At 42.8% G+C, this 22,387-nt stretch overlaps 2 protein-coding genes across 2 annotated transcripts in view; both read left to right on the top strand.

Moving 5' to 3' along the window:
- The window catches only part of otogl (otogelin-like), a 27,095-nt gene extending 17,433 nt beyond the window's left edge, over nucleotides 1-9,662 (top strand). Inside the window, exons 34-57 of the mRNA XM_008283501.1 lie at nucleotides 912-1,029; nucleotides 1,121-1,200; nucleotides 1,351-2,243; nucleotides 2,558-2,735; nucleotides 2,822-2,964; nucleotides 3,056-3,079; nucleotides 3,198-3,290; nucleotides 3,381-3,570; nucleotides 3,867-4,084; nucleotides 4,467-4,608; nucleotides 4,709-4,894; nucleotides 5,036-5,248; nucleotides 5,440-5,544; nucleotides 5,662-5,769; nucleotides 5,907-6,008; nucleotides 6,093-6,197; nucleotides 6,391-6,431; nucleotides 6,541-6,604; nucleotides 6,800-6,978; nucleotides 7,092-7,196; nucleotides 7,268-7,387; nucleotides 7,594-7,639; nucleotides 9,256-9,335; nucleotides 9,462-9,662. Of these exons, the coding sequence (XP_008281723.1) occupies nucleotides 912-1,029; nucleotides 1,121-1,200; nucleotides 1,351-2,243; nucleotides 2,558-2,735; nucleotides 2,822-2,964; nucleotides 3,056-3,079; nucleotides 3,198-3,290; nucleotides 3,381-3,570; nucleotides 3,867-4,084; nucleotides 4,467-4,608; nucleotides 4,709-4,894; nucleotides 5,036-5,248; nucleotides 5,440-5,544; nucleotides 5,662-5,769; nucleotides 5,907-6,008; nucleotides 6,093-6,197; nucleotides 6,391-6,431; nucleotides 6,541-6,604; nucleotides 6,800-6,978; nucleotides 7,092-7,196; nucleotides 7,268-7,387; nucleotides 7,594-7,639; nucleotides 9,256-9,335; nucleotides 9,462-9,662 (3,734 nt within the window). The remainder of the gene's footprint in view (nucleotides 1-911; nucleotides 1,030-1,120; nucleotides 1,201-1,350; nucleotides 2,244-2,557; nucleotides 2,736-2,821; nucleotides 2,965-3,055; nucleotides 3,080-3,197; nucleotides 3,291-3,380; nucleotides 3,571-3,866; nucleotides 4,085-4,466; nucleotides 4,609-4,708; nucleotides 4,895-5,035; nucleotides 5,249-5,439; nucleotides 5,545-5,661; nucleotides 5,770-5,906; nucleotides 6,009-6,092; nucleotides 6,198-6,390; nucleotides 6,432-6,540; nucleotides 6,605-6,799; nucleotides 6,979-7,091; nucleotides 7,197-7,267; nucleotides 7,388-7,593; nucleotides 7,640-9,255; nucleotides 9,336-9,461) is intronic.
- Nucleotides 9,663-11,087: 1,425 nt separating this feature from the next.
- The window catches only part of ptprq (protein tyrosine phosphatase receptor type Q), a 45,535-nt gene continuing 34,235 nt past the window's right edge, over nucleotides 11,088-22,387 (top strand). Inside the window, exons 1-15 of the mRNA XM_008283500.1 lie at nucleotides 11,088-11,385; nucleotides 11,537-11,653; nucleotides 11,777-11,921; nucleotides 12,021-12,305; nucleotides 12,411-12,628; nucleotides 13,624-13,804; nucleotides 14,088-14,462; nucleotides 14,876-15,187; nucleotides 16,177-16,470; nucleotides 16,561-16,860; nucleotides 19,897-20,027; nucleotides 20,370-20,499; nucleotides 20,609-20,762; nucleotides 20,877-20,983; nucleotides 21,871-21,968. Coding sequence (XP_008281722.1) covers nucleotides 11,350-11,385; nucleotides 11,537-11,653; nucleotides 11,777-11,921; nucleotides 12,021-12,305; nucleotides 12,411-12,628; nucleotides 13,624-13,804; nucleotides 14,088-14,462; nucleotides 14,876-15,187; nucleotides 16,177-16,470; nucleotides 16,561-16,860; nucleotides 19,897-20,027; nucleotides 20,370-20,499; nucleotides 20,609-20,762; nucleotides 20,877-20,983; nucleotides 21,871-21,968 — 2,883 coding nt within the window. The 5' untranslated portion in view covers nucleotides 11,088-11,349. The remainder of the gene's footprint in view (nucleotides 11,386-11,536; nucleotides 11,654-11,776; nucleotides 11,922-12,020; nucleotides 12,306-12,410; nucleotides 12,629-13,623; nucleotides 13,805-14,087; nucleotides 14,463-14,875; nucleotides 15,188-16,176; nucleotides 16,471-16,560; nucleotides 16,861-19,896; nucleotides 20,028-20,369; nucleotides 20,500-20,608; nucleotides 20,763-20,876; nucleotides 20,984-21,870; nucleotides 21,969-22,387) is intronic.

Raw genomic sequence — 22,387 nt, 5'->3', positions numbered from 1 at the left:
CTATAATGATATGAGCACAGCCCTCTAATTGGCAGCAAATTACACATGTTCATTAGTGGAGCATGACCATCATTAATTTGATGGACTACCTCTGTGGTTACTCTGCTCGGGGCAGCTTAAGGGCAATTAACATAATACATTGACTAAGTTGCTGTATTGCTGTAAAACCTCAAAAGAAAAGGTCAGACATCAATTGTTTGCACAAAGGACACTCTATAAAAAGAAAACATTTTTCTTAAACAAGCTCTTCAATCCTTCTCAGTTGAGTATTTTGTCAAAAAGTTGACTTGCAACTAAGAACAGAAGGCGCTCAGGGAGACACAGCGGGACCAGCAGCAGATTGGACCGCATAATTGTGTGTCAAATCAAGAAAAAATAGTCAAGTCTAATCAACACATATACACAGAGAGAGCGATGCAGCGAAGATCATTCATAAGCTCAGTGAACAAGACAGATGTAGGTGACCCTGCGTTGGAGAAAAAAACTCATCTGTGTTCTAGTGTGGGTGAACTGAAAGCTTTGCTTGTTGAAGAGAAAACCTTCACCACAGCTGTTGCAGAATCTGACTGATTACGTCGCCCAGATGTTGTCAAGCAGTTTTGCAAGCTGTAGGATGGCAAATTAACTAAAACAAACTAAAAACTAAACAAACTGAAACAACATTGACCTTTAGTGAGGCCACTGTTTGTCATTATTTTGAATTGTACGTTTGTTTTTTAGCATTGAAAAAAAAGCTTTTTATTCAAAATACATGCTTTCTTTGAAATGTTGTCATTTATTGCAATGAAATCCGATCATTTCAAAGTCTAGCTGACGTGTCCAAATACTTTTTGGGGCCACTGTTTAAATTTACATGCGCATACTGTTCACACAAATGCTAGCAATTCACATGTTTTCCCATCCTCCCGCAGAAAGCACTTTTGTTATACCTTACCGAATGATGTGTGAGTGGCGGTACCAGCCCTGCGCAAGCCCTTGTGTCCACACATGCAGTGACCCCGACGCTACTCGCTGCCAGTTCCTGCCCCCGTAAGAGGCTTGGCTCATTAAAAACACTCATTATACAACCCACATAATCTATGCTCAACTCAAGTGCTGAAATCATTCCTGTGTATTACAGCGTGGAGGGCTGCTTCCCACGTTGTCCCAAGAACATGGTCCTTGATGAAGTCACTAGAAGATGTGTTTACACAGAGGACTGTGAGTACAGCCAGATTTTGTCTTAAAATGCTAGATTTTTCTATTTTTGTTATTATTAAGTGTTTTTATTTTTTATTAACAGTGCCTTTAATTATTTGCCTTTTTAATAAATACAAAATGTGCGCCGATGGTTTTAATCGTCTCCTCCAGGTGTGTCCCTTCCCCCAACTCCAACACCGTTTGCATACGTGACGCGGTCCAACAGAACTACAACAGCACCACCACCAACAACAACAACAACAACAACCACTTCCACTACTACCACCACAAGGCCGACGAGTACAACAACCACCACCACCACCACAACCACTACCACCACCACTAGAGCAACGACTACCTCGTCCACTACTGTCAGGCCCACAACAACCGTAGCCACCACAACCACTCCCACTACTCCCAGTACAACGTTACCCACTGAGCGTGTCACCAGTCTGCTCATCCCAACTCCGTCCACGACTCCTGCTCCTCCCACCAGTATTGTTTCCACCACTCTCACTCCCTCAACCCCACCAGAGACAACCACTCTCGGCACAACAGAAACGACCCCCTCTCCGACCACGGCAACCACCACAACAGTCACCTCAGCAACACCCTCCACTGTACCCACTGAGCCCACTACCCACCCCTCCACTTCCTCTCCTCCGCCCCTTCCTACTCTTGCTCCCACCACCTCGCCCTCCACTCCTACTTCTACCACTGTTGCCACACCATCCCCAGTAACGTCCACCCCACCTCCTCTAACGTCCCCCATCGTCCAGCCGCCACCCACCACGGTCGTCACAACTGCCCCCACCTCCACCACTACTGCGCCCGAGACCACCGCAACCCCTCCTCAGCCTACACCAGCAGATACGACCGTAGAGACCACCACCCCGACGGACTCTTCAACGACAGCTGAGACAAGCACAGCACCCCTTCCTACAACCGTCGAACCCACTACTGAGCCCGTAACTACGGAAATAGTCACAAGTCCGGACACCTCTGCCATAACAGAGGGAGCATCAACTACACATCCTTTCCTACTGCCCACTACTCCCTGCACAGTGAGTGTTGCTGTTGTAGTTAAAAGTTATTACATAGCCAAACACCTAGAGTTGAAGAACTGTGTTAAAAAGAGGAATTTGGAACAGTTATGTTGGATTTACAATGTAAGTGATTACTTTCATCAGTGATTCCCAATTATACTATTACTATACATTTTAATGCATAATCAGTCTGTCCCTGCATACACAGCTAAGAATTGTATTAGCAAATGGACATAGAGACTGAAAAAAAAACAGGAAAAACAGTATATAGGTATGAAATGTATATGTGAATGCTACAGCATGTTACAAAAAGTATGCATTTGTGTCTGCAGCCCCCGTACTCCTATCGTATTGATGAGTGCGCTGAGCTGATCTGTTTCAACGGAGAGCTGCTGCTCCACAACTCCTCTCTCCACTGTCGCTACAACACCACCCCGCCGCAGTGCAGTCTGCTGGGCCTGCCGATCCTCATCAACACAGACCCCTGCTGTCCACAGTGGCAGTGCCCATGTGAGTGTCTTTGTATGCGGTAAAATAAGACTTTCCAAACGACTTCGTTTTCCTTTGCTTCAATAATCTCTGTTGGCTTTCGTCAGGTCGCTGCACTGTAATGTCAGACTTGCGTGTGATCACATTCGATGGTAATAATGTGGCCTTGTATGACAATGGCTCCTACATCTTGGTTAACCTGCCCAGAGAGACTATTATTGGCACTGTGGAGAAATGTCCAACTAGTCAGGTAACACGCAAAGTAAACAATGATCTTTATCTTGAATTACCTATAAGAAAGTGATCTGTGGTTTCAGTGAAATGCTTTGTTTCCTTTGTAGAGTGTAAATTCCATCAGGCGAACTGTGAGTATAGTCTCTTCTTTTCATTGTCATTGTGTTTGTGTCAGGGTCAAAAGCTGTTGTATTCATTCAGTAAATGTAATCTTGTTTCATTACAGTCTCTAATTTCCATTCCCTATAGAGTCCTACGGGTGGAACATCTGGTCTTTGTTTTAAGAAGCTGAATATTACTACCTCCTCCTACAGAATCATTATCAACCGACTTGATCGCAAGGTGACCGTTTTTACACACTGTAATGTACTACAAAATATTGAATTTATCCAATGTATTTAATCTTGGTGTTTCCTCTTTATCTTTCTCTAGGTGACAGTAAACTACAGACCGGCTAGACTTCCGTTCTCACGTCATTCCCTTTATGTGGAAGACACGGGCAGCATGTATCTGATCCACACACCTGGCGGAATCAGCATACAGTGGTATCACAGCACGGGCATCATGGTGCTGCAGTATATTGCCCCCAATAATACATCTGTGCCCACTCGAGGCCTGTGTGGTGAGTCCACATACGCACACTCACACATGCATCAGCTTTGACTACATCAGCACCAGCCTCATTTATCTAAGTGCCATCTTTCAGCACCTAAAGGCTCAACGTCTGAACGGCAGCTTCACTTTGACTGGAGTCATTATGGGATATAACAATTTGAGATGTCGAGAGCCATTTGGTTTAATTAGGCAGTTTCTCACAGACATTATCTCACGCTACATTTATATTGCTCACCATCTATGCAGCACTAAAACTCCCATGCACGTCTAAAATCCAAAATACCTGTCTGTCCTCTGTGCCAGGTTGTTGTGATGGGAACCCAGAAGATGACCTGAAGCTGCCCAATGGCACAGTGGTCAGAGAGGTGGGAGACATGATGCTCTTCCTGCAGGCGTGGAGGGTCCACACCACTGATGAGACCGAACACATGCGCAGGGTTGGAGACAACTGCACCACCGGGGACTGCTCCACCTGTCTGTCTATGCTCCGGCAACGAGCGTTCACACCGTGCCACAGCAAGGTACTTCACACAGAAGTTCGCAAGCTTGATTGCAGAGCATGTGCTGAGCTGCTTTGTCGTGTTTTCAGCACTGAAGGCATAAGCGGATTAATCGAAAGAAAGCTATTTATCATCTAAGGCATTTATCGAGTGAAAAATGTCAAATATTCTGTGGTTCCAGTTACTCAAATATGAGGATTTGTGGTTTGTCTTCATTTTGTGTCATCATGCATTGATTGAATATATTTGGGTATGGAACGGTTTATTTGAAAAAGTAAATGTCGTCATACATTGTGGAAAATGGTGACAGGCCTTTTTTTTACTGACACTTTAAAGACTTAATTGATTAAGTCAGTTGTCTGAATAGGTTGATATCCTGCATGGCTTGGCTGTGTGTTTGCAGGTTCCTCCGGAGCAGTTCTGTGACATCATGTGGGCAGGCGACTTGCACTACAAAGACCACCAGTGTGATTTTCTGGCTGCCTACGTGGCGGTCTGCTACACACATCAAGTCTGCATCAGCTGGAGACGACACAACTTCTGCCGTAAGGAGACGCAGGCAAAGAAATGACAGACATGTACTCAGATGTACTCAGTCATGTCCCTTGTTTGCTCATGCATTGCTAACTGCCTGTCATCTTGTAGCTTTGCGATGTCCCCCTGGAAAGGAGTATCAGCCATGTGTAAGCACCTGCACCAGCCGCACCTGTCTGAACAGAGAGTACTACGAGGAGACCACCTGCTCCTTCATCAGAGAGGAGTGTGTGTGTCGCAGTGGAACCATCCTGCACCGGGCAGACTCCCCGTACTGTGTAACTGAGGATCGCTGCGGTGAGTGAAAGAGTAATTACACGCCTATCTGATGAAAACTGCCCTGTCCGAGGTCCCGCATTAGTTTTCCCATTGTGCTTTATGTTAGTTCCAGACTCACGTGTAAACAAAGTGTATTTACTTTGATTTTGCCGTATCCAGTGTGCACGGATAATGACGGTAACCCCCGTTCTCCGGGAGAGGTGTGGAACGGCTCTGCTCGTGGCTGCTGTCTGTACAAGTGCATGGAGAATGGCTCTGTGGTGGCCGTCGAACCAGACTGCAACTCTGTCCCTACGCCGCTGTGTGAGAGAGAGGGAGAGTATGTGCTGGATGTGCTGGAAGAAGGAGCCTGCTGCCCAAAGAAAATCTGTGGTGAGATTAGAAGTTAACATCATTGTCAAGCAAATCATTAGTCTTTCTGACTGTAGGCCTCTCCTTTTGTAGTCATATCACATTGCTGATGATAATAAGTCATCAGCAGAAACGTTTAATTTCAGAGACAAGTTCTTTCTTTTTTTTTTATAAAATAAATTATCCTATCATTGTTCTTTACGACTTGTCAGAGTGCAACATGACCATCTGTGACAGCGACGCTCCACCTTGTGATAATGGGAACAGGCTGGTGATCGGTTACAGCACTATGTCCTGCTGCCCAGAGTACCGATGTGGCAAGAACAAACATCCATTTTTTTCTGATTTTTACTGCATTTATTAGACATTTTTAAACTTTCTGTTAAATATGACAATTGGGTAGAACTACATAACCACTGAATGGTCTTCCTCAGAGTGCGATCCCATGGCGTGCCCTCCCATCTCTGCCCCCGACTGCAGGGAAGATCAGTTCCTTGTCGAGGTCAGGGGGCAAAAATCCTGCTGCTACTCTTACCTGTGTGGTAAGTTTTTATTGCAGTACACAGGTCAGCCGAAAACCGTAAGTGTGCGCTTTAAGGCTGACCATCTGCTGTGGCTCCTTGTTTCACACTTCCATCAATTGCAGCCCTGAAACCGTGTTTGTTTTTTCTCCGAGCAGTCTGTGAGTCATGTATTGAGCCCATTCCAACTTGCTCGCATGGAGAAATTTTGGCTGTGGATCTAAACACCACCAACAGCTGTTGTCCACAGTACCATTGTGGTAAGATGTGTGTGTTGGCTTGTGTGTGTTTGCGTGTCTGTGTCTTAAAAATAATACTTGCCCTTTTTTCTCCACGTTTTTCAGTGTGCGATGCCAATCTGTGCCCCGAATCATCTGTGAGCTGTGCACCTGGTCTGTCTTTGGTTCAAACTGCCGTCCCCGGGCATTGCTGTCCTCAGCATCACTGCGGTACACTCTCAAAAACACGCACATGCATTAATTCACACACACACGTATGCGCACTCTTGCATACTATTTGTTGCCGGTGTCAATTTACTGCTGTGTCGATGATTGCAATAATCCCCAACGTTGTTATGCCTGTCACGTACTTGTATAAACTTCACACTACCTCTCTCTTTAACTTTATTTCTGTCACGCCCAGAATGCCAATGTGAGGACAGCTCTCTCCCCATCTGTCAGGTGGTAAGTCAGCAAAAAGCTGCATCAGAAGTCACTGTCTAATCAGGTTTTTGCCAGAAGGAAGAAAAAAAATGAGCAAATTCACTGAAGTCAGCATTCTATTTTCTCACAGGGGGAGGTGCTGGTTGAGCTTCCGGACAGCAGTACCAACTGTGGCTGTCCTCAGCATGCATGCCGTATGTGTAATCCATGCTTGAAAGCACACAGACACCAAAAATAGTCCGACAACAGACTCTTTGTAGACATTGTTTATCTGCTTCATAATCTCAAAATTCCACCGTGCCTTATGCCTTCATATTTATCATGACGTTTTGTTTTTTTTTTCACATTCAGCATAATCATTTATTTCATGTTTATATGTGCAAATGCAGAGAAGGCAGAGGTGTGTCTTTTCCAAGGGATGACAGTACTGGGCCCGGGCCAGTCTCTGGTTCAGTACTTTGAGGGAGAACTGTGCTACACTGTCCAGTGCCTGCATCACAGAGATCCAGACTCTGGCTTCTATGCCATGGAAATCACGTCTGTCAACTGCTCCCAAAAATGTGGACCAGTACGTATCCTACACATTCAGTGCACTTTGATAGGTTACATCAATGAAAGTAGATACGCATCTCATCCCCCGTGTTCTGTTTCTGCTTCTTTTGTTTGGCTTTCTCTTTTTAGCACCAGGTCTACGTATCTTCCACGGACCCTCAGGTGTGCTGCGGCTCCTGTAAAAATATCTCCTGCACTTTCACCAATGAAAACGGGACAACAGAGCTTTTCACCGTAAGAACAAAAATCCACATGTGCTCAATGCTTCCTTTTGTGAGCACTGCTAATTCTGATTGTGTGTGCAGGCAGGGAGTTCCTGGGTGGAGAACTGCACACGTTATGACTGCATGGAAACAGCGGTGGGAGCAGTGATACTTGCCTCTGGGGTGGTGTGCCCGCCTTTCAATGATACGGAATGCATTCAGGTCAGGACCTCGAAATATACTGCACATCTGAATTTATCTTTGATCAAGCCGATGAGAAATATTTGTTTCCAGCATTTCAACTTTAAACTTTTGTTTGTCGATTCATTGATTTCTAAATCAATCTTGTGTATTAAACTGTTAGTCCGGTTTCTTTTGAATTGTGCTTCCCTTTAACTCTGGTTTCTCGTTTTATTCTCTTCTTGCAGAATGGTGGTGTGGTTCAGAGCTATGTGGACGGTTGCTGCAGGACATGTGAGTCTCCAAATTTATTAGGGGCTTCTGGTAATGCTTTGAGCACTCAGTTAGAGCGGTGAGCGCCTTGTTGCCTGGCAGTGGATGAGCTTGTTGGCTGAATGGTTGAGGGTGTGGACTTTTTGTAGAGGGTGGTGATAAAACCTGTTGGCCTATGACTACGTTTCAAAATCCCTGGCTTTCCAAGGTGTCCCCAAAATCTCCTGTTGACATATTTATGATCCAGCACAACTCAGACAGAATTAATATTTGGTGATAAAAATTTAAGAATTAGTGACAAACATTAAATACAGCTACACACACTGCACTCATCATTTAATAGTGATTACATAACTTGTCCTTTCGAGGTGATGATCTGTGAACTGTTCCTCACATCTACTTCACAAAACAATGTTGACTAATAAGATTTTTCTCACTTGTTCGGATTAAACCCTTAATAAACATGCAGTGGTGATGTTTTCTCTCTCTTTGGATTCAGCATTGCAACCTTACCCGCTTGCCTGCTTTCGCAGTGTCCTTGCAGTTTGGCCAATCAGGGTGCTCCACAGTGAGCGTTTTACCAATGAGGATGTGAGATGGTGCAGGGGTTAGCGTTTGCCCCGCTGAGCTTTGTAGTACATCCAATGACTGCGTTCCTTGGCTGGCTGCCCGGAGTGGCCCAAAAAGAAGTGAAATCCATGTGCATGCCAGCTGCACTGATTCCATCCTCTATGTGTTTGTGTGTGACATTAAACTGTGTGTTCTGAACAAAACATAATCCTGTGTTCTCCTGACGCTCTGTGAAACCGGACGGCTGTGCTCCCGACGATGCTCCCAGGTTCTGGAGTGGGTGTTTTACCATTTACAGTTAATCCTGTAACGCCCACTGGTAGTACTAACTGTGACACAGGTACCACCATCTTGCACTATTCCCACTTACAATGATTCTTTGGCATCCTGACTCTCAGTGACTCATTCACTTACCCTTTTAAACTTTGTGTGACTGCGTATGTGTCTGTGTGTGTGTGTGTGTGTGTGTGTGTCTTATCCTTTAATTTATTTTTTTTCTTCAAAGGCACAGAATAATATGAAAAGCAATGTAATAGAAAAAGCTCCATCAAATCAAAGTGTTAGCAGTTACTTTGAAACAATTCAGTGTTTTGTAGTCATCCATTAGCAAAAAAAGCAGCCATCAGCTACTCTTCTCATACATTCCAGGCCTGCACAGAATTCATTGACTACCTTTGATTGGTTTAAAAGTAAGGTTAAGTTTAGGTCAGTAGCCATTTGGTGGACGTCTGCTGTGAGATCTGTGCCCCTCCCATCACCCGACTGTCAATCAAAGCAAGCTCCTGCTGCTGGGCAACAAAGAGCCCTGTTCAATAGGCATCTCAGGGTGTGTGAGGCCTCTGTGGTAAAATGATCAGAGTGTATTTGTGTGCGAGCATGTATTTGCCAGTGTGCACGTGCACATTCCTTTGTGTATGTTTTGAACTTGCGTCTCCCTGTGTTCTGCTGGTAAAAGATGTGTTATTTTAGTGATGTCATGTTATGACTCTGAGGTTCCTATGTGTCTGGAGCTACTGCTGTGTGTTACTCAGTTTGTGCGTTTCATCCCCGTGTGAACATTTGTGTAGGTAAAGAGGATGGCAAGACGTGTAAGCGGGTGGCCATTCGGACTACCATTAGAAAAGATGACTGCAGGAGCAATGCGCCGGTGAGGGACAAATAAGTGATTCAAATGTAGAATAGGGAGGCTGAGGTGGTGAAAATATAAGTTTAAAAAATAAAGTTACACCTTGTTGAATATTGCCTCCCATCATTATCCTCTTTCCTCTCACAGGTGACGGTGTATTCTTGTGATGGCAAATGTCCATCCGCCACCATATTCAACTTCAACATCAACAGTCACGCGAGGTTCTGTAAGTGCTGCCGTGAGAGCGGACTACAAACCCGCTCCGTCACACTCTACTGCTCTCGCAACGCCACAGTCGTGGAGTACAACTTCCAAGAGCCTCTGGACTGTTCCTGCCAATGGAACTAATAACAGCAGTCCAGGTGGAAATCGGAACGAGGACAAATGAAGAGAATGTATGAATAAAGGGGTGGGGAGGGGAGGGAACATCTGAATTTTAATGTACTAATAGACAAGCATGAAAATGTTTCATTTTGTCTTAATAGTACACTTTACAACACTGACCCTGAGTCATAGTTGTAACTAAATATACTGAACATAACTTATGTACGTGGGAGATTGTTTTTAGGTAGTTTTTATCTGCACTTTAGTCTGTATTGTCTTTAAGACTTGCTGTGCCAACCCAGTTCGCGTCCTAGTGCTTACAACTGATGGTACCATTAGCCTTTTATCGTACTGTATATTAACAAATAATATCGTGTTGAAACAGCAGTTGTTGCATTTTGATGTAGCTGTTGTGTTCCAACATTGTATGTGCATTTTGGTTTGTCTTATAAATTTAGCCTTTGTATTTTGTTTCCTTAGAAAAGTGGAATTGCTTTCCAAAATGTGATGTTTGCCCTCTTTGTAGTTTTTTGAAGTAAACTAGTTTAATAAACGATTTAACAGTGTCCGTGTCTGAATTGTTCCAACACTAACACCGTCTGTGCCCTTATGACCTACAGTGTGTCCTTTTCACACACCCTTCCACTTCCTCCTTGTCTGACCCTTATTACACACACATACCGGTCCTGATTCAGCATCCGTAGCGCTGACATGTGTTTGTATTTCACTTCTGAGAGGTTATTGCCGAGTGGGAGTTGCCCCCCTTCCACAACAGAACCCCTCAGTGGACTCAGCTTTTTGTCTGTCAATCATTTCTCCCTTTTCACATTCCTGTCATTCCACATGGGCCAGCGCTTCCACCACACCCGGCTTCTGAGCCAAAACCGTTCTCGCCACTGAAATGCTACGAACAATTTGAAGCACAGGCTTATTTTAAAGGTTGACTGAAGTCATGAAAAACAACATCTCAGAGCTGTCTGCTGAGACTGAGTGGCTGACCATTGCTCAGGCAGAGGTGTGAGGCTGGAGGATTTGCCCACTGAGCATGTCCTAATTGCCAATGAAAGCCCACCACATTTCTTATCCCCTCAGTATGCCCCCACATCTTCATCTCCCCAGCTCTTGCTCTTGGAGTGGCCATGTGCCCGCGGTTGTCATGGTGAACTGCTCTTATCCCAACAAAGAGGCAGAACAAATTGGGTTGAACTAATACAGGCACAATCTCTCTTTCCCTCTCTCTCTCCTCCCATACTCACAGGAAGGCTGCCTCCTCCTCCTCCTCCTCCTCATAAGTCTCGCTGCTTCTCGGAGGAAACAACCATTAAACGTTGACTTTGACGACGCGCTAAATTCAAAGTCCAACCTCTGCGAAAAAAAAAAGAAACCGAAGTAAAAGCGTCTTCTCGATTTAAAACAACTAAGTAGTTGTGCATCACTTCCAAAAACTTTCAAAGTCTTAGAAAAGGCATTTCAAAAAAAAGAGTTTTCAAACTTTACTTGACACTCAGCTGTGCGTCACAGACCCAAATAGCTTGGGACTTTCCACAGCCGATGTTTACGCACAGCTGTTTTGGGTTTTCTTATAACGCTCCCGATGGCCGAAAGCACAGACAGGATCCGCTGTTTCTCGCCGTGGAAGTGATTGTGTGCATCCAGCTGATCGGTGGCTGCTGGGAAGGTGTGCCTGAGATGAGATGGATTGACATTTCCAATGGAGCGTCTGTGGCTGCTTGCTAGTTTATGTCAGGTAAGATGAAGGCCTGCACGGCTTTAACTCGTCTGTAAAGCAGCTCATAATCTGTGATGCTATTTAATGTGTGTGGCTTATGACAGTTTTGCACACACTTAGTTGTAATATTTATATTCAGCAAACAGTCTTATTTTTTGCCTTTCCTCAGGTGGCCTTGCTGACCTGCGAACAGCATTCTAATCCTGTTGAGGTTGAAGTCGTGTTTCAGCCCTTCCCAGGAACAGACAGCTACACCATCACCTGCAGACCTGCAAGCAGCCATCTGGTAAGAACACTTGTAAATTTGGGGAATGGCAGAGTTAGTCTGTTTGATCTGTTTTTGTACAGGACTCTGGTTTAGTCTGAGAAATGAACACTGCTCTCACTTTTTCTCAAAACATCTTTGCAGGTGTATGTGGAGCTCATCTATCACTCAGCATGCTCTCCAGACTGCAAGATATCGTTGCGAATGGCTGAGGACCAAAAGGGTTATAGCATCACGCTGAGAGCCAGCAGGAATGATATCATGCTTGAGGCGAAGACCTTTCACTTTAGTGAGTGTCTGCAGACTCTGAATGCCCCAGTTCTTGTGGTATTAGTACATTTTTTTCATTGTAGTCAACAATGTTAATGTCTCCGCCTTTGTTCCCCAGTTCCAGTGTCCCTGTCCTCCTTTCATGTGCACGGCACAACCACCACTGCCCTCTTGAAATGGAAAATTCACAGGCATCAGATGCTATCCTCCTTGAGTCTATACAACGCGCACACACAGTCCGTGACCCACACTTTCAACATAAACGCCTCAGAGATAAAGTCTCAGCACACAGTGGAAGGTCTCCCGCCCGGCACACGCTTCAAGGTTGAAGCCGCGGTGACTTCGGTCCTCAAAGAGTATAATGTGACCTTGAAGCAGAAACTCAGCACTTTTATGGAAACAGGTATTGCATAGTTGTACGCTACCCGACCACAGCTTCGTTAAAAAAAACGCAAAACTGACTGCAGGCAGGAATCTGTTTCATGCTGATGATAATGTCTGTCTCCAGCTCGGTGCCCACCTGGCTGGTTGGCCCACGGGAGAAGCTGCTACACTGTGAGAAGGACAGCTTTGACCTGGAGTGACGCCCAGCACAGCTGCTCCGACCTGGCAGCTGGAAGTCACCTGGCAGACCTGAAGACCCTGGAAGATCTGCTTTTTATGTCTTCTTATCTCCTGACCCACGACAACCTGCTGCTGCTATGGACTGGACTTAATGACCAGCAGGTAGTCTTGTTACAGAAAAAAAATCCTTAAATCCTTTTCATCCTTACAGTAAGAGAAGTGAGCCACAGTTTAAAAAAAAAAGTGGCTTTGATTAATTATTTCTATGACATTGCTGAAATAGCTTTTCTAACAGCATCACAATTGAGAATTGTCATAAATAACTCAGCATTTAGTAATTTAATAAAGGATTTGTCAAAACAACCTTTTGATTAAATATTTCAAGCAAGGTACAGAATTTTTATACCCTGTAGGGCTTAAGTAATTTTAGAAGTATAATTAAACTTTCCTGCACAACCGTTTTGTCACACAATCCCTGCACGGATTCCAGCACCAGAGAAAACATATTTAAAAAATCCACATTTGTAAGACAAAAAAAACAGGTTTTACCTAAATAGAATTCTGATTGTGATATGCTTTGAGAAAATAGTCAAAAGAACTAGTTTAAAGATGAGGTTTAAAAGGTTAAATAAAAAACAAAACAAACTTCTTTTTGTTAAAACAATTCACTTTTACTCTACAGATTTTCCCTGTTTGTTAACTTATAGATAATATCTAGTACAAGCACATAAAAAAGTATTTATTTACACATTGACTGTAAAACAAAACAGGCCAAAACTGTTAATAATTCATCACGAATATGTGTTTTTACAAATACTGAATCAGTCTTTTACAGTGTTTGACTGTAAAATAAGTGTTTGACTGTATTTAAATCAGCTATAATCTTTGACATTATTTACACTGTTTTTGCAGTTATTAAACTTTACAGTTTTGATCAAATAATCCACTATAGCTTCAGAATATAGACACTGCCAGTATATAACTGTCTGAGTCATTGCTAAAGTTCTGATTAGCAGGACATCACCATTAGAGGATTTTCACAATAAGTAGTTTACTATGTAAACTGGAAAAGTATGTGGTTGTACTCCTTAAAGAGGAGCTTTGTTTTTAATATTTTAATGACGCTGAGCTGGTGATGTCTCTTGCTCACCCCACAGGAGGAGGGCCTACCTCTCTGGTCTGATGGCTCATCATTTAACCAAACAAACAACATGCTGACTCTGCTGCCAGCCGGCCAGACTGACTGTTTTGCCTTTCAGAGGAACGCCACCGGATCAGGATACTTTCTCACTCCGTTCTTCTGCAACATCCCCTTACCCTTCATCTGCCAGTACCAGAGTGAATAACTCGTTTAATACACCTTTATTAACCAGATTATCCACAGCATATCCACTATTTAACATTTCTGAGGGGTTATCAATAAAGTATTGCTTGTTAAGATGATTAATTCACTTTTAAAAATTGTATATATTTTATTATTTTCAACAACATTTTACACATTATCTCACTCAGTCTCAGAATAAATAGCGAAGACACTTACTAGGTAACCCAAATGACATAATTTGTGAGCACTGTTCTTTACTCTTCAGTTAACTAAGATTTCCTTCTTCCTCTCTGACAGCCCCTCTGGCTCCTGCCTCCTTCTCGTTTGACCTGGTTCAGGTGACAGAGCAACAGGTAGAGCTTCGCTGGAGTGACCTCTCGCCCTTTAACTCACTTAATCTTTCATCCTTCGAGATATTCCTCCAATACCAAGAGAGGGAAATTGAAGAGTCGGGTCAAGGTGAAGAACGCAGACGCAGGAAGCCACGGGACAAAAAGGGAACAAAGAGCCTGAGCAGCATTAAAAAAATTGTCAGCGTCCCAATTTCCCTGTCCTCTAGAGGAGTCACCGTGGCAGGTTTATCTCCAGGGAGCATCTACTCTTTTACCCTTCAAGCCTCTCACCCTTCTGGCTTCATCTGGAGCTTGGGACAAACACAAACTGCTTACACCAGTGAGTCTGCTGACAACCTCTCAGAAACACAAGTTACACAATCAGCACTGTATTCTAATTAGGGCTGCAAAAATGAATATGTTTGTGGTCCATTATTTTGTTGATTAGATGTTCAGTGTATAATATGTCAGAGAAAGCAGAAAAATGTCTTTTCCAGGGCCCAAGATAGCATCCTTAAATGTCCTGTTTTGTACAAAACCTAAAGGTGTTCAGTTTGCTGTCATAGTGGAGTAAAGAAACAAAAACATATTCAAATATAACAAGCTGGAATCACCATATTTGGGTGTTTTTTCTTTAAAAATTACTCAATCGCTTCTCCAATTTTTTTATCTTTTTACTACTAATTACTGAATTATGGAAACTCTAATATCAATAGACGCTAACTTTAATTTTTAATGCTGTGTTTCTTCCAGGACCTCTTCCCCCACAAAATCTCACCGCTGGCCCCATTACAGCCAGTCAGATTACTGTTCACTGGATGCTGTCAGATGCACAGTATGTGGCTGGATGGACATTTGTTGTGCGCTATGAGGACTTGTCTTCAAGACGGGATAATATAGTTGGAGTAAACAACATCTCCAGGGTGTCTGAGAGCGGTGGGATGCAGTCCTACACTGCTGTGATTGGAGGGCTGGAATCTCACAGGAAATACAGGATTGAAGTTCACACCGTCGCCAAGCACGGGATAGAGAGCTGTGGACGAGCGCCTCTGACTGTACAGACTGGTGAGCATGTTATGGTAATGTGTCGGCTTGGTGCCTGTCCTGAACTTGCTTTTGAAGGAGTAGTTTTTTTTTTCAAAAGCTTGAAAACGTGACAAGTGTCTTGTTGTACAACATATATAGTGTATTTGTAATTGCTGGAAATACCTCAAAGATGAATTTTGAAAAACAAGATAAAATGTAAGCTATACTGCATGTTGTTTCCCCATGTTGATAATCTTATTTAGACAGTTAGTGCGATAACTACATTTATGGTTCACAGAAGTTTTGCTGTGGAGTTCTTTAACTGTAAATCATTCCCTTAAATTAGATTTAATTTAAGGAAATAAATTTGTCGTAATGTGACAAAAAAATAAACACTGATAATTTCCTGCTTTGAAGAGCCATGTGGATGAGCAACCAAGCATGTTTAGTGGATCAGTTTCAATATGGTTTTCAATGCCTTTGTGAAGCTACCTGACAGTTTTTGAATTGTCCATCCATCCATCCATTATCTATACACCACTTAATCCTCACTAGGGGGGAGGCTGGAGTCTATCCCAGCTGACTCAGGGCGAAGGCAGGGGACACCCTGGACAGGACACCAATCTATCGCAGGGCCACACATATAGACAGACAACCAAGCACATTCACATTCACACCTACGGACAATTTAGAATCACCAATTAACCTCAACCTGTTTTTGGACTGTGGGAGGAAGCCAGAGAGAGGCGAGGGGAGAACATGCAAACTCCACATAGAAAGATCCCAGGACGAACTTGGGATCTTCTAGCTGCGAGGCAACGGTGCTAACAACCGATCCACCTTGCAGCCCCTTTTTGGAATTGTTCTGCGATCAAATTTAGGGACATTTATAATTGCCTCCTTTGGCATAAATGGCTAGAAATCTGCTCGCCTATCCTGCAAAGCAGGCTGTGGATGTAGCTGTAGATGAACTCGTTGACCCAGGTCCATTGACAACTACATAACGTGCTGTTATTTGTCCCTCATAGCGGTGATGGCTCCCAGCGGACTGGTGGTGTCGAGCCTGAGAGGAAACCTGACAGTCTGCTGGACCAGTCCACCTGATGATCCCCCAGATGGTTATTATCTCACATCCCAGCCGCTCAATAATCCCACTGCTTCTTCACTGTGGATAAACCAGTCCAGCTCTGGTGCACTCTGGGTAAATGAATCCGTGTGTGTTCACTTGGGGACATTTACTCCTGGTCAGACTTATGAAGTGGGAGTCGCCACTATGAGGGGAAATGACAGGAGTGAGAGATCCAGCATCATACACACCACAGGTAAGAAAAACAAGAACACTGCCCAATTAGATAGCGTCTTATCTATTTCATAATCTATCTTTATCTCCTTTTGTCTGTCTGTGTGTGCAGCTCCGTTGCCGGTGCAGGTAGCAGTTCCTCTTTCAGTGGGCACAAACTACGCACAACTGTACATTCAGCATCCACAGCTGGGTCTGACTGATGGGGTGAAAGTGTGTGCATGTCCTGGAGTTTGTGACACTGCGTGTAAGGGAGTATGCGGATATACATGTGACTGGCATTCCCTCCCTGCTGACGTTCATACCGTAACCCTTAGCAACCTCAGTCCAGGATCGCAGTACCAGCTCAGCGTGTACAGCACCAGCCGAGAGCAGATCGGACCACCGTACTACACCCGGCTCATCAGAACAAGTGAGTCATCTCCACTAGTATGGCATGCATGTATTAGTCATTCATGTTCGAATTGCTTCTTTTATTAGAAGTGTCAGTACAAACGTTGGGGTTCATAACCACTTTAATGAACTCACAGCGCAATGGGACCATTAGCAACCTGCTATCTGCTCTTATCGTCTCTGAATCCGTCATTTAATAACTCACACTACATTGTCAATTCTAAGCTGGAATTTGAATTGGTTTATACTGACGTAGAGAGACCCATGTGTGAGATATAACCCTTTTAACACACGGTGTCCAGTTTGCAAGGGTTCAGATTAATTGTACGCTTGGCGACTGATGTTCCTTCAACATTAGTTCATGTACAAAAGAGCTGAGAGTTGAATGAGAGTTGAGTGTTGCCCTTTAGATTGAGGAGGAGCACTCTGTCAATATGATGAGTAAGAAGCAAACCCCTGGTGATCTTCAGAAACTGAAAGGCCAGGGTACAGCTCACAAAAAATATACAAAAAGAAACTGGTAGAGCTGTGGAGGAAACTAAATCAATCTCTGTCAAAATGATGGAAAGAGGAAAGTGTGGAGGCAAAAAAAAAAAAAAAAAAAGGGAACAGCTATCACCTCATCTGTCAAACATGGTTTCTGTTATGATTCGGGCATGAGTTGCTGCCAGTGGAATACAGAGGTACACAGGAGCGTTCTTTGTGTGCTCAGATTCAGTCAAACGCATCAAAACTCATTGAATGACACCTAGTACGATCCTAAACATAAACAGCCAATGGGGTGAAAAGGTGAAGGGTCCTTACGGGGCTAGGCTGGTCTCCTGATCTCAATTCATTTGAGCTGCAGTCCCCTTGCTGAAGAGAGCAGAGAGACCACAAAACAGGGAAGAGCTGAAGGGAGAGCATCAATGGGGAAAATGGAAAGCATCTGTCTGTAGAACTTAAGACTGTTATCAGCTGCAAAGCAATTTCCAGTTTGACTTCAAGTGTATCAGCCCAATTACTTTGGAACCCCTGAATTCATACATGTGTTAAAATCTTCTCACGCAGTGCTTTCCATACAGGTGCAAATTAAAACTGAGAACTGGCACTTCCATTATTTTATGTCAAATTGGATGTGAAGAAGAACGAAAAAACATTTGTAGCTGTCCAAATAATTTCCGTTTGGACTGTGTAAAGCAATTTTTCCTTCTCTGGCTGGTGTTTTCAAGAGTCAAACATAGATCACTTGGAAGTAAGCAGCAGCTCACTGTCTGCCTCGTTCAAGGCTGTAAAGATGTGAGGAGCCTCTCTGTTTCTGCGTTTTGTCTCTTTGTTGGAAAAGCCTTGACTGGAGGGAACCTGGATTACCATTGATCTAATAGAAGAAGATGAGATTGCATTTATTTGAGCATATAAAGAGCTTGTCTCAGCCTGAGATGTGGTGATTTTTGAAACAGGGTGACAGATAACGTGCTTGCAGTGTGGTCTGTTCATCTTTATGTCACCAGTAAATTTTAGTAAGTGTTTCTGTATTTAATACATTTGGTTCTTGAAGTCTTTTCTTAGCATTAGTACACCCGCTGACCCACATGTTTCCATCACAGGCTGTGGTGTATACATCACCTGAAACCCTGTGTGCGTCATGTTCTTGGATGTTTATTTGAAGAAAGCCCATGTAGTTTTACCTGACACTGCCACTCGCCACTAAATTGGAAATTCCTGATGTCGCACAAAGTGTAATGCAGAGTCATCTGGTTTCTTTCAGCCAAGATTGATTTCCAAATTTAAATCCTTTTTGCTGTTTACTGTTTGCTTGCTGTGCTGTACTGTAATCTGGAAAAGGCTCCCCCCCCTCCCCTACATGGCTGTGCTTCTGTAGCCATCCTCCTCTGGCTTCACTTAAAAGTAGTTTTTACATCCTCGTCTCATGCAGATTGCAGCAATCTGATTTAAAATGTAATCCACTCTAATATTGGCTCAGCTTCCCTGCTTCTTCTTTTTGAAGATTTTTTGGTGATAACTCAAAATTTAGCTGTAGGACTGATATTACATTGTATGATATAATGTTCTGAGCCAGTGCACATCTTAAGGCAGTCAGATCCCTTTTGTGGGAAACACCATATCAAGGTCTAACAGTGTTATGACTGAGCTTCTTTTCTGTCTGGGTTCCTAAATTAAAATAAGGCAGCCTGCCTGGAGAGTTTGGATTAACAGAATTAATGTCATCTTTAACCCTCTGAACTCCAAGCAGGTTCTTGGCAGTTTTTTCTCTTGTCATATTTTTACTCACTGTGGGCTCATTTTTCACTGCAGCATAAAGTCCTGCATCTCTATGGAAACAGAACAACCATGACTAGAAATGGAGAGAACTCAAAACGAAAGCCAAGTGCTCATAGAAGTTACAGGATGTTAAATGGTGACCGTTACTACTTTCTCCTTACTCCTTGGTGTATGCACAGTCTGTAGTGCAGAAAAAACCCTGAATTTTTGTCACCTGACTTTTGGTTTTAGAAAAGTCTCTAATAGTGATTGTGTGAACAAGGAGTGAATTTTATTATTTTTTTCTGGTAAAATCAAATGATTAATTTTTTTCCAAATTCATTTGCACGTAATTTTGATGGAATATCATTGTTTTAAGCTTTTATCTGGTTAAGTTTAATGAAAAAAACATGGATGAGTAGTTCAAGGACCATCGCATGATTTAAAATCCAGAGATTCTTTCTGTTTTTACAGTTTCTGCCTGTAATCAGTGCAGTAATTGTGGCAATTTTAAAGATAAAATGTTTTAGTTTTTTTTCTGTTAGTGGGTTTTGGAGTTTAGAAGGTTAATGTTATTTACTAGACAAACTTGTCATTTAACCTTGATTACAATTTAGTTTAGCTTTTAATAAATGTGATGTTTGCAAATTTTTGCAAGAACACTTTTTAACAAATTACATTTATTGTGACTGTCATGCTTTAACTCTCTGTAATACATTTAGTTTAATTCCCCAGACCAAAGGTAATTAGTACTTTTCAGTACATTAGAGGAATAATTACAGCACAGATTGTGGTTTATGGTTTGTGTTTTTAGGCCTGGCTCCTCCCAGCAGAGTGAGGGAAGGCGTGGTGACTGACTCATCCATAGAACTGCTTTGGGATCCGGCTGAAGGAGAATCTCACAGCTACGAGGTCACATGCCTCAACTGTGACCACCCACTCCAGGTAAACAACACAACAGCTTAATAATGCAGAATGTTTATGTTTTCACATGATTAAAAAGCAGGTCTGCTGAAGTTCATGTTTGATTTCCCAGAGTGCTTTTCCACATCTTGGTAAATAATTAAATGAGGAGCGCTTGCACAGACTGAAATGACTAATGACTTGCCTTGAGCAAGGAACTCATCAGCAGTTTCAGACTCATGGTGACCAGTAGTTTGCATGTTTTTATGTATCAAACATTAATGTGTGTGCATGACTGTAATCTCCCCTTTCTCTCTAATTATTGCTGTAAGAATCACACTAAGGCTCTTGGTCAGCCTCTTTGCTTTGATTTGTGTGCCACAGGTGCAGAAGGTGTTAACTCAGAGTGCAGTGTTTTCTAGTCTGACTCCGGGCTTACTCTACCACTTTGCAGTGCGGACGGAGAAGGAGTCCTTCACCGACAGTTCACCGGCCACCGTCAGTATCACTGCAGGTAAACACACACACACACACACACACACACACACACACACACACAAATGCAAGCACCTCCATCTTTCTTTTCGAATTCTAACGATGTGCGTTGTTTTTGGACGTGGCAGCTCCCAGCCCAGTGGAGATCTCTCTCGTCAATAAAACCACATCATCCATATGCATTAGTTGGAGTATGGTCAGGGGACTGGTGAGCGTGTTCCTCCTGTCAATCAAAAACAGTACATCCATTCAAGAGCTGGTCATCACTCATCGGGAGCCCAGGTCGGTCTCATTCTTGTCAGCCTGTATACAAATTATTGTAGTTTAATGAGCCTGGAGGTACAATCATAAAGATCTTTTGTCTAAAAACGCTGACTTTTGGAGTTGTGTTTACAGATCACACAGCTTTGAAGGCCTCGCTTCTGGAAGCCAATACACAGTTGAAGTGATTACTGTTAGTGGGGAAAGAAGAAGTAAACCTGCTACGATGATCCTACATACTAGTAAGTCAAGACATGTGTGGTACGCTGCATTAAATATTTGTTGTATGTGTGAGTGAAAAGGGAAAGAAAGAAAATGATTTGGAACCCAAAATTAATGTTGCAGCAAAAAAAAAAAAAGTTGGAGAAGAGGAAAACATTTTTAAAGTCTCATATATTAGATTAAGAAAGTAAAATTATAATATATTTACAAGGAGAGGCAAAGTCTGTATTTGGTTTCAGTCCTCATCAGCTTCACTTACAACATATTACAATATTGTGTCAGAGAAGGATGGCGGTGCTACATAAATTATTTTTAAAATAGAAACTAGAACACAACCCTTGAAGCATAGATAGAGCAGCCAAAAAAGGAAATTATCTTTGCTTTTCCAGCGATAGCACAGACTTCTCATTAATTTTACAGATAGATATGTTTACCAAAAAAAACATTCAAATTAGAGTAAATCATTTAGTTTTTTACTTCACAGATCAACATTTTCATTTTTTTTTTCTCTCTTTTTTTTTTTTTTACTACAATACATGTGATCAATTAATAAATGATGGTGCACTGTAAAGGAAGCTTCAATAATATATAAAATGCCTAGCATAATACATAATAATATTCCAATAATGGGATATATATGTAATACCATACTGGTGACACTAACAGGGGACGTTTTTAATTAATACTGTAATTACGTTTTGCTTAATTTTTTTTACTTGAATGACATTTAAATAACAGAAAAGCTTCCTCTAGTTTAGTTTAGTTTGGATCTCAGTGCTCTGTCATCTCCAGCGTTTCCTCCTGCTGGTTCAAAATAAAGCACAGAACAAGTTTACTTCATGCCGTGACTGATGACAATGATGAGGTGTCGGTATGCGGTGTGACATAATGAGCATCTTGTCTGCAGTCCCAGAGGCGCCACAGGAAGTGTCTCTTTCAGAACAGGCTGTGACGTCTGCGTTTGTCACCTGGAGACCACCACCAGGACAGGTGGGGGAGTACAAGGTAAGACATGCGCACTACAGTGTCTGTCCATGTCCACGGAAACACATACAGGCAGTATTGACTTTTAAGCCACTGTAACTTCCAGACAGATGTGCCCACTGGCGTGCGTCCTTGCCGTTTGTCTTACAAGCACATAACTCAAAATATGACACAAAGATGTCAGTTGCGTAAGGTTCTGTCCTCACCTTTTGGTTACTTAGCAACTGCTTTTGGCACACCACAGATTCGGTTACCAGCCCTTTAAAGATATATGACCTCCGTAGAGCAACGGCCAGGAAGAATGACCAAGCACATTACACGCAAAATAAAAAGTCCATGTTTAGTTATTTAATTTCATTTTATTCTAATAAAGCTAAATAAGAGACATTTAATATTGAGTATAAAAGATAAATACAACGGAAATCTGTCGTATTTTCACT

Source organism: Stegastes partitus, unplaced genomic scaffold, assembly GCF_000690725.1.
Source record: "Stegastes partitus isolate 25-593 unplaced genomic scaffold, Stegastes_partitus-1.0.2 Scaffold315, whole genome shotgun sequence".
NCBI lineage: Eukaryota > Metazoa > Chordata > Actinopteri > Pomacentridae > Stegastes > Stegastes partitus.
The sequence above is the reverse complement of the archived record's forward strand: the minus strand, read 5'-3'. Positions and strand labels throughout refer to the sequence as shown.